At 43.5% G+C, this 16,574-nt stretch overlaps 1 protein-coding gene across 1 annotated transcript in view; it reads right to left on the bottom strand.

The window, feature by feature from the left end:
- Positions 1-16,574, bottom strand: part of nup210 (nucleoporin 210) — a 154,711-nt gene that overhangs the window by 85,009 nt on the left and 53,128 nt on the right. The window contains exons 11-14 of the mRNA XM_072472543.1: positions 12,482-12,619; positions 10,680-10,835; positions 6,666-6,864; positions 730-875 (exon numbers count right to left, since the gene is read on the bottom strand). Of these exons, the coding sequence (XP_072328644.1) occupies positions 730-875; positions 6,666-6,864; positions 10,680-10,835; positions 12,482-12,619 (639 nt within the window). The remainder of the gene's footprint in view (positions 1-729; positions 876-6,665; positions 6,865-10,679; positions 10,836-12,481; positions 12,620-16,574) is intronic.

The following is a 16,574-nucleotide window of genomic DNA, read 5'->3' as shown; positions in this document are numbered from 1 at the left end:
CCAACTATGTAACAGTGATTACACTGCCTCACTTTAACCCATTTGTCCCAAAAATGGGTTAAAGTGTTACCTCTTGGCTACCTCCAGGCTCAATTAGTCCAATGGCCTCTTGAGCAGGCATCCATCCTCCATGATCTATAAACCTTAGCTCACCCAAAAGTCTGTTGTTCAAAAGCCATTTCAGACCAATGCCAATGTGCCCTTTATCGTGCTTTGACTTCCTATTCCTCAAAATCACAGGCATAAAATTATCATTTTACATGGCCTCACCATTCCTCATCTCTAACCTGCTCCAGCTCCATTGTCCCTCCTGAAAGTAGTGTTCCTGACCACAGCCTCATGCAAACCCCTGCTGTTAGCAGCCATATCCTGAGCCAAGTAACCTCTATACTTCAAAGTTCCCTCCTAAATTCCAATGGCCCTTCATCCCCTTTCCTCTTTTACTGCCCTTCTTGAAAGTAAAGCTTTTAAATTATTTCTCCCAATCCCTTTTTGGCAGGATGAGTTTTTCTTACACCTCTGAACTGTGTAGGGAGAAGTGTTGCCCAAATTAAAAAATGGTAAAAAGGTAAATTGTGCAATTTTACATAAATGGTAACCCGAAAATGCGCGCAAACATGGAGAGGCTCCAACATTAAACTATGATCATTTACACATAATGGAAACAAGTGCGCGATGTAGGCAGGAAAAAAACCCCTAAATACAAACCTTTTAATTGTTAATACTTACTTTGAGTGGCACATATGCAACAATGGTGATGGTGGCAGTAAGGTACACATGACCGTGACTATAACTAACCACAAGAGTGGTGTAACCCTGAGCCTCAGCTTGAACTCTTATTCCACTGCAGTGCTTATGACCTGGTTCCAATCTCCCTGTCAATGAACAGGATGGATAAATAAAATTAACTTCTAAACAGAATTATTTTTGAATGCTGTGTACACAACAGGCAGAATCCATTTTCTTCTGGCCTCAGGTAAATTATTCCCCTTTCAGAACATAGGCAGCTTTGGAATACAAAAAGGTCCTCGAGTCATCATGCCTATCCCTTCCAGGCCTATCCCTTCCAGAATCTGCATGAGTCACTCCATCATAGACTATATGAACGATATTGAAATGGTAGAACACTTTAATGGTGCCTATCGTGCCATAAATTTCTTACAAAACAAAACAATTACATTTATCCCGATTGAAAACTGGTCAAAAGTGGTCATATTGTATTAATCCATCTTAATTAAACAGGTAAGCAGGTGCAAAATTGAAATGAGCTCTAGGATTCAATGTACTGGATGTTAATAGCAGAGGTAATTGAAACAGTCATAGTAGATTTTGTATCAGGAATATTACTTCATAAACTTAGTTTTGAACTTTATGATACATTGCTTCCAGTACAAAATGTGGTATGGCGTACAAACCAACAATGCAAAAGAAGTTTTATGTACACTGTCTTTGAAGATGCATCACCCCACCCCGTCCCAAATCTCTCCTCCATGCTGAAGCCATAAAACTCCTTGGCGGGATATTAATCGACAGACATGGGGCGGCACGGCGCAATGGTTAGCACTGCTGCCTGCAGCACAGAGGACCCAGGTTCGATCCCAGCCCCGGGTCACTGTCTATGTGGAGTTTGCACATTCTCCGCGTCTGCGTGGGTTTCAGCCCCACAACCCAAAGATGTGCAGGTTAGGTGGGTTGGCCACACTAAATTGCCCCTTCATTGGGAAACAAAAAAATTGGATACTCTAAATTTAAAAAAATTAATTAATTAATCTACAGACACAAGTACCTGAACAAAAATTCATTTGTTCAATTTGACAGTGTGATAGTTCAACTGGATGGTTTATCAGGGAGAAAGAGATGCATTGGCACTGAACCTCATATGCACCCAAAGTCCGTACATACTTACATCAGAATGGTGGCTAACCATCCCTCTCCCTAACCCAGGAGTGTAGAGGTCAGCCTTTACTCCACACTGGTTGAAATCAGTCACTCAGTAGTGACTAGAAAAAGGACCTTTCTGGTTTGTAAGGTTCCGCTGTCTGCTGGCTAAATTCTAGCTCCACTAAAATGGCTTTAATTGAAGACACCTGTCATTCTGTTGACATTAATAAGATATTTGTTTTGTCATCAAGAAAAGCAAGGCAATAAAAATTAAGCGAAAAAACAAACCTGCATTACAAGCTTAAATCCCTTTCTACATGATGCATAGCACAATAAAAATAGAAAAAATAGAAAAGATCGAGACAGGAGCTACAAGAATGATTCCTTGATAATGAACCTCTGCTTCGTAAAAAGATTCAAGGTCCTGGGCCTGTTTACTTCAGAGTAAATATATAAAAATGGAGACAATCATGTGATCCTTTTCTTTGCTGATTTCAGGAGATATAAATAGGTAATTTTCAGCTCAAGCCCCACAATTACCCAACCTTAGTATCAGTTCAGGGCAGACCAGCCAAATTAGACTTGGTGACGGCTTGATAAGTGTCGATAAAGTAATTTAAAGGGCTGTATAGCATTCCTATTTCAGTTCTGCAAATTGGGGAGGACTGAAGACACAAAATTAAACAAGAGTAGGATCAGACTGGGCATAAAGTCATTCTGCTTTTCTCAGAGTAGGGGACCTCTGGAATACATGGCTGGTATGGCGAGTGTAGACTTTGTGGGATTCTCCGCTGGCAGGATTCTCCATTTCGCCAGCAGCGCACCCACGCCTGTGGGTTTCCAGGCGATGTGGGGTGGCTACATTGGCAGGAATGGAGAATCCCACTGCCAACAAAGCCATGCCACCCAGGAAAACGAGGCTGGCGACCAGAAAGTCCCATCCTTTTATCTTCAAGAGGGAGTTGGCCTGGCTCTCAACTGAGACCAAGATCTTAGCATAGAACAGTTTATTGATAATGCTTGCCCACATCATCAGCTGGTTTTGTTTTGATCACAAAGCATGCTCACCTATTTATATCTTCTACCACTTGTCCTGACAAGACCAACATGGTGGCAGTGTGCTGCTGCTCATCACCGGCCTGACCTCCTATTCCCTTGGCACTTTACCTTGTTCCAATTCTCTTTTAAGATTCAAAATCAATGTTCTCTACTGCCCTACAAAGTAGGATAACAATTTTTCTAAGCTATCTTCACTGCTTTCCTCCCTCAGTCTCTGAACTTTTACATCTTTTTTGATTTTAACCCACCTCAACTCATTGTGTTCTTTCCTGAATTCACTGCCTTCTTATCCTCCCCAAATCTCTCCTTCCATGTAAACTCCCCAATCCATATTCAGTCACCCTCTTGACCGTACTATTTCATAGAATCATAGAATTTACAGTGCAGGAGGCCATTCGGCCCATCAAGTCTGCACCGGCCCTTGAAAAGAGCACCTTACCCAAGCCCACACCTCCACCCTATCCCCATAACTCCACCCCATCTTTTTGGACACTAAGGGCAATTTAGCATAGCCAATCCACGTAACCCGTAATCTTTGGACTTTGTGAGGAAACCGGATCACCCGGAGGAAGCCCACACTGACACGGGGAGAACGTGCAGACTCCACACAGACAGTGACCCAAGCCAGGAGTTGAACCTGGGAACCTGGAGCTGTGAAACAACCGTGCTAACCACTGTGCTACCGTGCTGCCCAAATTGGGCCTTGCTCATTCCTTCGTAACAATCACAGAGAAGGCCATAATACTGATCACTTCCTTGCATCACTCTGCATCCACATTACCCTTTCACAACCCAACCCTACCTAATTCTGTATCTGCTCCTGGAAAGATCTGTTCCCCCATTTACTCAACTACACGTTCAGCCTTTTGGTCCTCTATTCACCATAGCATTTCTGCAGCTATTGACATATTCAACTGAATCCTCGCTGCCACCGTTTATGTCCTAGTCCCCAATAAGACCGTTACTCATTCTCACCCTGTTGATTCACCGGTACGGCACTCATCTCTGCTCGAAGTCCAAGGCATGCAAGACTTTAATGGTGGGCGAGCTGGAAGCTCATCCTGTCCATGAGATCCACTTCTTGCTCCCTTGACGTTGCCCCGAAATCCTGATAAATCCGAATGCTGCTGCCCTCCCACCTCACATCCCAATTTTCTTTGGCACAGTTCAGCACCCGCTCCTTCGCCTGGTAACTGTGGAAACACACCATCACCGCCGGTGGCGGCTCATTCGCTCGTGGCCTCAACTGGAGTGTTCGGTGGGCCCTATCCAGCTCAGGAGGGGACATCTGTTCCTCCACTCACCTGCATCAACTTTGCAAGCATCTGGGCAAAGTATTCGGTTGACCTTGGGCCTTCCTCCCCTTCCGGCAACTCCATGATCGTGAGGTTCTGCCTCTTCAACCTGTTCTCCAGGTCTTGACTTTTGCCTGCAGGTCCTTATTTCTCTCCTCCATTACCAGCAGCTCAGCTTCCAGCGAGGCTCTCTGGTCACTATGTAGCGACAAGGTCTCCTCAAACTCCTTCAGCACCTCTCCATGCGCACCACCTCCGAAGTCCTTCCCAATCTCTTTCTTATTGGGCCCAATGTGTCCTCCACAGACTTTGAGGGTCTCCAGCATCTCCCTTCCTTGCCTCTCAAAGTGCTTGCTGAATTGTGTCTCAAAGTCGAATGCCATTACCCCCGTCAGCATATCGACAGTGATGGGCGCAGCCCCATCCGATAAGGTCGCCACCACCATCTTTGTTCCCAATGAGCTTTGCACCTTTTCTGTCTCTGCCAAAGGGCTACCACTCACACCCTTGTTTCCAACATTTTTGTTTACGGTTTTCGACATTTTCTCATAAAGTACTGTTCGATGGTTCGGGGTTGTCAACCAATTTCCCCTGGGAACCGGGCTAAAGGGACTCTGGCGGGAGCTACCTTATAGAATCATAGAATTTACATTGCAGAAGGAGTCCATTCAGCCCAACAAGTCTGCACCAGCCCTTAAAAAGGGCACCCTAATTAAGCCCACACCTCCACCCTATCCCCATAACCCAGTAACCCCACCAAACCGTTTTTGGACACAAGGGCAATTTAGCATGGCCAATTCACCTAACCTGCACATCTTTGGACTGAGGGAGGATGCCGGAGCATCCGGAGGAAACCCACGTAGACACGGGGAGAACGTGCAGACTCCGCACAGACAGTGACCCCAGCCGGGAATAGAACCTGGGACCCTGGAGCTATGAAGCAACTGTGCTAACCACTGTGCTACCGTGCCACCCTATGTGCGACATTCTCCTAAATACCACCACTGGAGTCTGTCCAGCGTCTAACTATAGGTTTTATCCTGGGCACAGAAACATTAAATTAAACACACTTAAAACCATACCTTATTTCTAATGTTTACCAATACAAATCCTTTCTAAGTACCTTTGTTCTCCTAACACACCCAGTTCTACCTCACCACCACCTCTCTCAACTCCTCTACTGTTGCTAAGTTATCAGACTGCTGATCTGACATCCAACACAGGATGTGCAGAAATTTCCTCTGACTAAATAGGAGGTTAATGCCATGTTTTTCAGTCTCTGCCCCAAACTATGTTCCCTTACTACTGACTCCATCCCTATCCCAAGCAACAGTCTGAGGCTAAGGCAGTCTGCTCACAACGTTAATGTCATAGCTGATCCGAAGTTGAGCTTTCAGCCTCACATTTGTTCAATCACTAAGACTGCCTATTCCCATCTCTGTAACATCACCTGACGTTGCCTCAAGTTGCAGCTTCCTGTTGTTGAAACTCTCATTCAGGAACCTCCAAAAACAAACAATACTACATCAGCCATTTATGTGGCTGGTTTAGCACAGTGGGCTAAGACAGCTGGCTTGTAATGCAGAACAAGACCAGCAGCGCGGGTTCTATTCCCGTTTCAGCCTCCCCAAACAGGCGCCGGAACGTGGCGACTAGGGGCTTTTCACAGTAACTTCATTGAAGCCTACTTGTGAAAATAAGCAATTATTATTGTATTATGATGTATAAACAAGCAACTGGTATTTGAATCCATGGTTTTTAACATCATTACAACATATAAAATATAATATACAACAATTTCTTACATTCGTCACACTATATCTTAACTTAAATGAAGTCCTGTTCATCAATCACCCTTGCGCTCTCTGATCCACATTGCGAGCAATGTCTTAATTTTAAAATTTGCATCCTTGTTTGGAATTGCTCCATGGCCTCGCCCATCTCTAACTTCCTCCAGAACCACAACCAACCCACAGAAATGCATGCGCTCAACTCATTCTGTCCTTTTGAGCATCTCTGATTTCAATCACTGCATCAATGGTGGACACGCCTTCAATGGCCTGGCTGGTAAACTGTGGAACCTCCTCTCTGTAGTTCTCCATCTCACTCCCACACAGTGTCCTCCTTCAACATCTTCCTTAAAACCAGCCTTTTGAACCAAGCCTTTGGTCATCTGCCCTGAAATCTCCTTGCACAGCTTGGTGTCAATATTTTGTGCACCTTTGAAGTGCCTTGGGATGCTTTATTATGTTAAAGGTGCTATATAAAAACAAGAAGTCAAGTGCTTCATAGCCCAATCTTTTGCTCCAGTGAAAATGCATGCAATTTACTTGCTTGAAAAAGGATTATACTGAAGCAGAAATTACTGGTCATTTTGTCTCTTCCTGCAATTAGTCAGATCATAACATTAAATCTATTTTTCCTCATTACCTTCTGTAGTTTTGAAAACACCACGGTTTTCAATCTCTACCACAAGATCAAAATGGGAGCAGTCTGTTAACATGACTTTTTCTTGTGTTTCCACGTTCCGGAGACCGTAAATCTTGAGCGGCAAATCCAGTATTTGTCCAACTCGAGCTTCTACCTGGCAAGGTGTGAACTCCATTTGGATTGGCTCGATTACATAAACCTTCAGATAGAAAAAGCATCAAAACATCAATACAAATTAAAATCAAAGCATCACAACTACAAAATATTCAACTTGCTAGCCATCAAACCACTGAAGACATATGGTGTTAGAACAGAGAATTAAATATTGATTTTAAATTTACTAACTGAACTGGCAGAGGCTCATAGCTGCTTTGTGGATAGTACCCTGGAATTTTGAACAACCACCAAGCAAGCGAACAAGCTTTTGTTTTCAACAAGTCATCCTAAAGATGGCAAATTTTGTCTCATATTTCCTGAATACTGTAATGAAGTATCTACAAGACTTCGCTCTCTAGTCTGAAGTGGGTCTTGGACTCAATTCCTTCTGACCCAGAAGGCAGTATTACCAATGTTATAAAATTCAAAGTCTTCATGACATATTGGTAAAATAGCATTGTGATCAGTTATCACCACTTTTTGCACAACGCAGAGCTCAGTTTCAATTTTATTGCAGTCGCACAAATTTCTGGTGTCACTATCACTCCTTAATAAGAATAAAACCAAAAAAATGATAGACAAGTCTGACACTCAATTTAAAATAAGGGCCAAGGTATGTGCTAACCTTGGATAGACTTCCTAATTGTTCTATGCTTGTTTTGTTGTAAATCAATATTTTCAATCTGGTAGCACAATGAAATAGTATACCTTTTTTATGTAAAGACAAGTCTTTTTAAAAAAAAAAAAAGCAACCAAACAGTTTAATTTGCCAAATTGATATTTTGATAAACAACCTAATAGTCTCGCTAATCAAATCCTCCTGGATACATCAAGGGAAACACTGAGAATCACATATGCAACTGGCCAACTTTGCAGGGAGAGAAACTCTGATCAGAGCTTTGTTTGAAGAAATAGTTCTCGGGCTACATTATGACGTGGTGATGGAACACTTGAGGTAAAGTTTTAGGCTTCTTTTAAAAGGGTCTGCACAAACCTGGGAAAAATATTAGGCCACAAAGCATTTTGCAGGTCTATGCACGTCTCAATCTGAACACCTATCTATTACCCGACGAAGGCATTAAAGTAAATGGAATAGTGATGACCTTAGCTATTAATGACCTAGTGCTAGGGGCAGCATGGTAACACAGTGGTTAGCACAGTTGTTTCACAACTCCAGAATCCCAGGATCGATTCCCAGCTTGGGTCACTGTCTGTGCGGAGACTACACGTTCTCCCAGTGTCTGCGTGGGTTTCCTCCGGGTGCTCCAGTTTCCCCTCACAGTCCAAAGACTTGCAGGTTAGGTGGATTGGCCATGATAAATTGCCCTTAGCGTCCAAAAAAAAAAGGTCAGGTGGGGTTACTGGGATAGGGTGGAGGCATGGGTTGAAGTAGGGTGCTCTTTCCAAGGGCCGGTGCAGACTCGATGGGCAGAATGGCCTCCTTCTGCACTGTAAATTCTATGATCTATGATCTTGTAGTCAGGTTATTATATTTCCATTTGTTCAGACTGATGTGCTGGGATTTATTGTAAATTACGAGTCAAAACAGCACAACTCCCTCAAAAGAGGTTCTGGGAAGTGAGAGGTCTATGCATCTTCTTAATCAATCAAATTGGAGAATCCTTACTTTCTGCCTCAGTAAGAGTCAACACAGTTAATTTGATACCAAATCATGCACAGCAAACAAAAAAAGAGAAGGAAAAGTGATGGGATTAAGAGATGTACATTTACATTTTTTGTTAAACTGACAATAAGGACTTCTTTAAATATATAAAAAGGTCAAAGTGAACATAGGCCCCTTAGAAAATGAATCTGGGGAGATAGTTATGGGGAACAAGGAAATGGAGGAGGAGTTAAACAGATATTTTTCACCAGTCTTTGCAGTGGAAGATACTTCAAACATCCTATGAATACTGAAGCGAATTAAATACCATCACAATCACTAGATTTGTATTTAGACAACTAATGGAGTTAAAGGCAGATAAGTCTTCTGGCCCTGATGGCCTGCATTCAAGGATCTTAAAATAAGTAGCTGCAGAGATAGTGGATGGATTGGTTGTAATTTCCCAAAAATCCTTGGATTCTGGAGAAGTACCAGAGGATTGGGAAACTACCAATGTGACACCCCTATACACAAAGGGAGGGAGGTAGAAAGTGGGTAACTATAGGTCAATTAGCATAGCATCCATTGTTGAAAAACTGGGCAGGAAACAGTGAGTGTCGATAAGGGGTTAATTTCAGGTTGGCGACCTGTAACCAGTGTGATTCCACCGGGATCAGTGCAAGGACCTCAAACATTTACAACATATATTAATGACTTAGACGAAGTAAGTGAATGTGCTGTGGCCAAATTTGCAGACAACACAAAAATAGGTAGAAAAGCAAATTGCAAGAGGGAAACAAACAGTTTGCAAAGAGATATTAATAGGCTAAGTAAGTGGGTAAAAAGTTGGCAAATGGAGTATAATGTGGGAAAATGTGAAGTTATTCATTTTGGAAGGGAGAACAAAAGAAGAGTATTACTTAAATGGAGAAAAATTGCAGAAAGCTGTACCACAGGGATTTGGGGGTATTTGTGCATAAAACACAGAAAGCTAGCACATAGGGGCAGCAGGTTATCAGGACGACTAATGGAATATTGGCCCTTATTTCAAGGGGGTTAGAGATACGGAGACCACATCTGGAGTACTGTGAGAAGTTTTGATTCCCTTACCAAAGGAAAGATATTTCATTAGAGGTAGTTCAGAGAAGGTTCACTAGGATGGAGGGATTGTCTTCTGAGCAAAGATTAAACAGGTTGGGACTCTACTCATTGGAATTCAGAAGAATGAGAGGTGATCTCATTAAAATGTATAGGATTCATAAGGGGCTTGACAGGGTGAATGCTGAGGGGATGTTTCTCCTATGGGAGAGTCTAGGACCAGAGGGCACAGTGTCACAATAAGGGATGCCAATTTGGGACTGAGATGAGGAGGAAATTCTTCTCCTAGAGGACTGAGAGTTTTTGGAACTCCTTGCCACAGAGAGCTGTGGGGGCAGAGTGCTTGTGTTTATTTAAGGCTGAGGTAAATAGATTCTTGATCAGTAAGGGAATCAAGGGTGACTGGGAAAGGGCGGAAACGTGGACATGAAGAATGCAAGATCAGCTATGATCCTATTGAATGGCGGAGCAAGCTCGAGGGGCCAAATGGAGTATAAGAGTAGGGGAGACTTGGTGCAACCATACACAGTACTGCTGAGACCCCATCTGGACTACTGCGAGCAGTTTTGATTCCCCTACCCAAGGAAATATATTATTTCATTGAATGCGGTTCAGAGATGGTTTACTAGGATGATCCCCGGTATGGAGGGATCGTCTTCAAAGCAAACTCTTCCTAGTTCTCATGGTCTAAACTCAAATAATAATTAAAATCTGAAGGAATAAGATTTCACACTTGAAATTGTCAATACCAGAGGGATAGTTTGAGCACAATTATCACATCATTAACAATTTACTTAGTGGAATCTAACTTGCCCTGGAAGTTTAGTGGTTCTATAAGTGCCATACACTCATGTCCTTTCATGTGTTTCAATGCCAAGTCTCTCAGTAAGATGCCATTAAACTGTGGCTACTGGAGGAGTAAAACAAATTAGACAGCAACTTTCTGCTTTCCAGGACTTAACTGCACGTGCCAACGGCAGATGTTGCTGTCCAAATTACACTTCAGTAGCATTAATGCTTCACTTGGTTTTACTGCAAAGTAGGGCCAATATTTTATTGATACAATTTCATAAAATCTCAGAACATAGTTACATTTCACTTTTGTATTTCCCAAAAGATTCATGAAGTCAAGGTAAAAATTCTAAAAATCATTTTACCATCATTTGTCCATAGTGTAACGGGTTCTGAACATCATGTGCTTGTATTACACTGAGCCCTATATCGCTTGCTGTTGTCATATACCCTTTAACGGTCACTGTTGCCACAGCCTGGTTGGAAGATGACCAGGTAAAATTTCCACTCCCACCTTCTGCCTAATAATGAATTAAACATATATTAAAAGGAATAAATATTAAATGTCAATAAATAATACTGCAACTCTGATCACATTCAACAGAACCTCATTCTAATGCATTTGGAAATGTGTATTCAATACTTGGGAAAATTACCGGGATATTATATTAATTACGACTTTGGCAAAACAAACTATTATGCCATAAAAGCCTGGCCCAAGCATGGACAGATCAACTGAATCCCAGAGGTGGCATGAAGTTGACTTCCCTTCACAAACAGGGCAGCAGTCGGCCACTGTGGTACAAAAGATTTCTGTAAAGTTGAAGTCAGTAGGGATCAGGGTGAAACTCTCTGGGAGTCATACCTGACAGAAAGCCAATTGGTTAGATGTTGGAGGCTAGTCATCATTTCAGAATTCACCAGCGCAATGTCCTGGGTCTAAAAATGCAGCAAGATCTGGTTTGGCTTATGAATGGCATGTAGGGTTTGCATCACAAGTCCCAGGCAATGACCGACTTAAAGGTGAAAGCATCCCAAGGACTCCTTGAAGGTGAACATCAAGAAATGTGTCATATTCATCACAGACTGGGGACAAGACAAACTATTTGGGGAGCAATCTCAAGCAGTGGTATTGTTCCCTCCAAAGAATATAGCTAGCTACGGACAAATGGCAAGCTAGAAAGACCAGCAGTCCCCCCAAAAAAAATCAGACAATTCATTTTTGACATCACATAGGTATTGAGGAGAATGTTACAACAGCTTTTTATTCAGCGGGTTTTAGATGCAAGTTAGATACTTTGTTTCCTCCACAGTTTCCTGCATACGGGCATCTTTCTGCCTCTTCTAGAGGTTCAACAGCATTGTCATCAGCAATGTCCTAGTGTCGCCACTGACCAGAAACTCAACTGGAGCAGTCACATCATGCCATGGCTTCTACAGCAGGTTAAGAGTCCAAAGAAGTGCACAAATATGAATACATTCTTTTGCACTGAAAAAAATAAATAAGCAACTGATTGAAGAGCAATTTTGCGTGAAGATAATTTTCATTATTTCACACTGAGGCCTTCAATATACAGACTATAGTCCTCACAAAACCAGTAAGAAAGTTTTATGTTCTCATTCTCTGAATGAATGTGAACAGTACTGTACTGTTCAATCCATTTTAAATCATTCATCGGAGGTGTTGATAATCTGTACAGTAATGAAAGGATGAAAAGAAACAGGGATAATGTCCAAGGAGAATCATCAGTATTGGTTTCCATTAATTATTGAATGTGGCCGTTTCTTGCATGCAGTCACCTGTTTGCATTTAAGCCTGACTGTGGCACACAATTTGCAGACCTGCATGGCTTTCCAAAGTATGGTCAAGAAAGAATTGCCTGATTTGCTGGGGCAGCTGGGCTTTCTAGCTAGCCTTTGTTCTTTGCTGCCCTGTATTCTTCATTGTCTGAAGGACAGAACACCACCATTTGAGATTGCTCCCCAAATAGGTTGTTCTTGTTCTATTTCTCTCAGACTGTGGTGGGTGTGATACATTTCCTTGAATGTAATAAACAAAATAAACTAATACCGAATTCCACCTATAGCATGGGACTTGCCATTGTGAGGAACCTTGCGCATATAATGAATATCAAAGAATACATTATATTAACAGGATAAAATGCACCTTTATCGCATACTGATAAGTTCCAGCCATCTGCTGCCAAGGAAAGGTCAAAATACTTGGTGTAAGAACTATTGGATTATAAATTTCTACTTCTTGTTGGTTTCGCACAGGGACCGGCAGGGAATGTACAATTCCATTCTGAAAGGCAAAATTAACAAAAATAAGATGCAAACATATTAGTACAATTAGGAACTATACTTCAATAAGCATAATAAAGGCATTTTCCAGGAACTGAGGCAAAGAGAAGATAATGTACATTTCTAAACTTAAAAGATACATTTTGTAATTCAAAAATACTTTCTTTACAACAACAATGCAACAAACCTCAACACAAACTACCCCCCACCAGATCCCCAGTCCACTACCCCCCATAACTCTCCATAAAGAAAGCAAAGCCTTAAAAAGACAAACCCTCCCCTGCCCCCCATTAACAGCTGACAGTAACCAGTTCCCTGAAAAAGGAGATGAAAGGGTGCCATCTCAAGTAGAACCTTTCCACCAACCCCCTCATGGTATGTTTAATCTTTCCAAAGTACAAAAATTCCATCAGGTCCCCCAGTCAGGCTGAGGTACCAGGTGGCACCGGAGACCTCTACCTGAGCAGAAACTCCAAAAATGGCCACAGTTCCAACTGAACACCCAAAATCCTTGGCATAGCGTCTAAAAAGGAGACCCAGGACTGACAAGCTTGGGACAAGACCAAAACACGTGCGTGACTCACCGGTTCACATCAGGGAAGAACCCACTTATATGCACCCTGGTCAGGTGCCCCCCTGCTCACCTTGAACTGGATCAACCTACACACAGGGCGGTGAAGTTCACCCTGCGAAGAGCCTCACTCCACTCACCCCCTCCCCCCCTACCAAAAAAAAGCCAAACCCAGCTCATTCCCCCATTACTTTTTGAATGAACCTTGCTCCATCGACTACATCTGCCCATAAACATCCAAAATCTTGCCCTCCCCTAACTTGGCCAAGGACAGGGCCTTGTTCAAAAACGAGGGCACACTACCAAGAGAAATGAAGGAAGCTCCTTAAGTGGGGGGCACAGTAGCTAGCACTGTTGCCGCATAGCACCAGGGACCTGGGTTGGGTCACTATCTGTGCAGAGTCTGCACGTTCTCCCAGTGTCTGTATGGATTTCCTCCGGTTGCTCTGGTTTCCTCCCACAAGTACCGAAAGACGTGCACGTAGGTGAATTGGACATTCTGAATTTTCCCTCAGTGTACCCGAACAGGCGCCAGAGTGTGGAGACTAGGGGATTTTCACAGTAACTTCATCGCAGGTAATGCAAATCTACTTGTGACACTAATAAAGATTTTTATTAAAATAAAGTAGAAGATCGCATACCTGAAAACATTCATTCTTGGGAGCTGGAATTTCTCCAAAAACTCATCTAAGCCGGCGAACCTACCCTCGAGAAATATGTCCCTAAACGTCTCCCCGCCCACTCCCTCTCCCATACCTTGAACAATCAATCAAGGCCATATGGCACAAGCCTATAGTTCCCGCAACAGTGACATGGAGCACAGTTTAAAATGCTGGCCACGGTGCAGGCATCAATTTCCTTGATCCTGAAAAAGGACAAGGGTCCCACAATGTGGGTTGTATCAACCTATTGCGTTATTAAACACAGACGCCAAGTTGTTTGCGAAGGTGTTGGCGACGCATTTGAAACTCTGGGACATGGAATCATTCAAACATAGTCAACAGAAGAGGGACCAACTGACCCGCAAACTGTTTGTAAAATTCAATAGAGAATCCATCTGGACCTGGTGCCTTGCCAGTTTGCATTAAATGAATACAGCTCATAACCTCCCTCCTCTGACCTGTCAACGCCTCCAACTCCTGCCTTTTCTCCTGCCCCACCTCCGAGAAGGTGAATCCATCCAAAAACTGTATCATTGATGATCACTCCTCTGGGGGTTTGGACTTCTACAGCCCTCATTCACCTTCTCTGGGGTGGAAACCAAACCATCGCGCGAGTCTCTGATCTGCACCATCGCCTGGGAGGCAGCCTGCCATCTCAGCTGGTGCGCCAACAGACAGTTGGCCTTCTCCCCATACTGATAAAATGGTACCCCTCGAGCATTGCAGCTGGCTCACTACCCTGTCCATTGACGCAACTAATTCCATCTGTAATTTATTTCTTCTGGTTAATAACTCTGGCGTCAGGGCAAGAGTACTGATGGTCCACCTCCAGAATCGAATCCACCAGCATCTGCCTGTCCATCTTTCCAGATTAATCCCTATACACCTTTATCTTTTAAATTTAGGGTATCCAATTCATTTTTTCCAATTAAGGGGCAATTTAGCGTGGCCAATCCACCTACACTGCACATCTTTGGGTTGTGGGGGTGAAACCCACGCAAACACGGGGAGAATGTGCAAACTACACACGGACAGTGACCCAGAGCCGGGATCGAACCTGGGACCTCAGTGCCGTGAGGCAGCAATGCTAACCACTGCGCCACCGTGCTGCCCCATCCCTATGCACCTTGTAAGAGATTATCTCCCCCTAATGACCACCTTCCAGCCTTATCAGAACGTGGAAGGCCGCCTCATTCCTGTTAAACTCAACATACTCTCAAATGACGGAGGATATACACTCACAAAATCTCTTATCCGTGAGCAACGACATGTCCAATTTCCATAGGGGCCACTGAGAGTACCCCGGCTCCAACACCAGGTCCACAAAGTGCAGAGCATGATCCAAGAAAACAATTGCCGAATATCCCTCCCCACCCCAGGGAGCAGGGACCTAGCCACCACGAAGAAGTCAAACCGGGAGTAAGCCCGATGGACTTGGGGAAAGGAAAAGAAAACTCCTTAGCCCTCGGATACTTAAATCTCCATGTGTCTGCCCCCGCTCCCTATAATTAGCTGATGAGAATCCAGATCTGTGATAGAAGCAAGAACCTTATTAATGAATGCAGTATCATCCCAGTTCAGTGCACACACATTGACCAACACCACCGACGTGCCCGCCAATGACCCACTGACAGTTATGTACCTCCCACCTGGGTCGAATATATTAACCACAAAAAATGACACGCTCTTATCAACACAGCGGTCCCCCACGCCCTACAATAAAATCCCAAATGATATTCCTGCCCCACCAGCCCTTCCGCAATCTGGTTTGATCCTCAATTCTCAGCTAGGCCTCTTGTATGAAACCCACATCTGCCTTCAAACTTCTCAGGTGCACCAACACCAGAGACCTTTTTACTGGGCCGTTTAACCCCCTAACATTCCGGGCTATCAACCTGACAGGGGTCATCTGACACGACCCCACCCCTCCAACCTCAGATCAACCATACACCATGTGAGGCAATCCTGCACTGCCTTCAACCTGCGCCATCTTCGGGCCCACCCAAGATGGCTGCCATACTCCCATTGAGCCAGCACAAAAGCAAAGATACCCCACCATCAGCAGTCTACCTCTCTCAGACCACCGCACCCTGAAAACCAAACAAACAACCAAAAGAACAAAAGCTCCTTCCGTCACCCCCCTCCCAATTCCAACCAAAATAAAAACCTAAGCTCATTACCTTAAAAAAACACCCCACCTCAATGGTAACAAGCTGCAGATATCTCCCCTTCACTCCAATTAATTAGCTATACTGCTAGCAGTGTGACCCCTGCACCGGGTAAAAAAAAATTAAAAACTAAACAGTATACCAGCCATTAGTTCCCTGCCCATGCCAAACTTTAATACAAAATAGAGAAAAATAAACACCCAATCAGCTCCAACAGTACAATATACTAACCCCCAAATCACTCAGATAAACACCCAACAATGCCTCATGCCCTACCCACAGTACAAAAATCCCACAATAAATACAGGTACAGATGAACCTAGCGAACAAAATCAAACATCTTAGTCTTAGTCCTTGAGCACTTCGGTTCACCCAAGTCCGTGCTTCTTGACGGGCTCATTCGCATCCTCGATGCATCGAAGTAGTAATCTCTCTTCTTGAAGGTCACCCGAAGATGAACTGGGTACACTACACTAAATCTCACATTGCTCTTGCACAACACAGCCTTAGCTTTCTTGAACGCAGCACACGTTCTCGCCAGCTCTGCTCTAACGT

Source organism: Scyliorhinus torazame, chromosome 13, assembly GCF_047496885.1.
Source record: "Scyliorhinus torazame isolate Kashiwa2021f chromosome 13, sScyTor2.1, whole genome shotgun sequence".
NCBI lineage: Eukaryota > Metazoa > Chordata > Chondrichthyes > Carcharhiniformes > Scyliorhinidae > Scyliorhinus > Scyliorhinus torazame.
The sequence above is the reverse complement of the archived record's forward strand: the minus strand, read 5'-3'. Positions and strand labels throughout refer to the sequence as shown.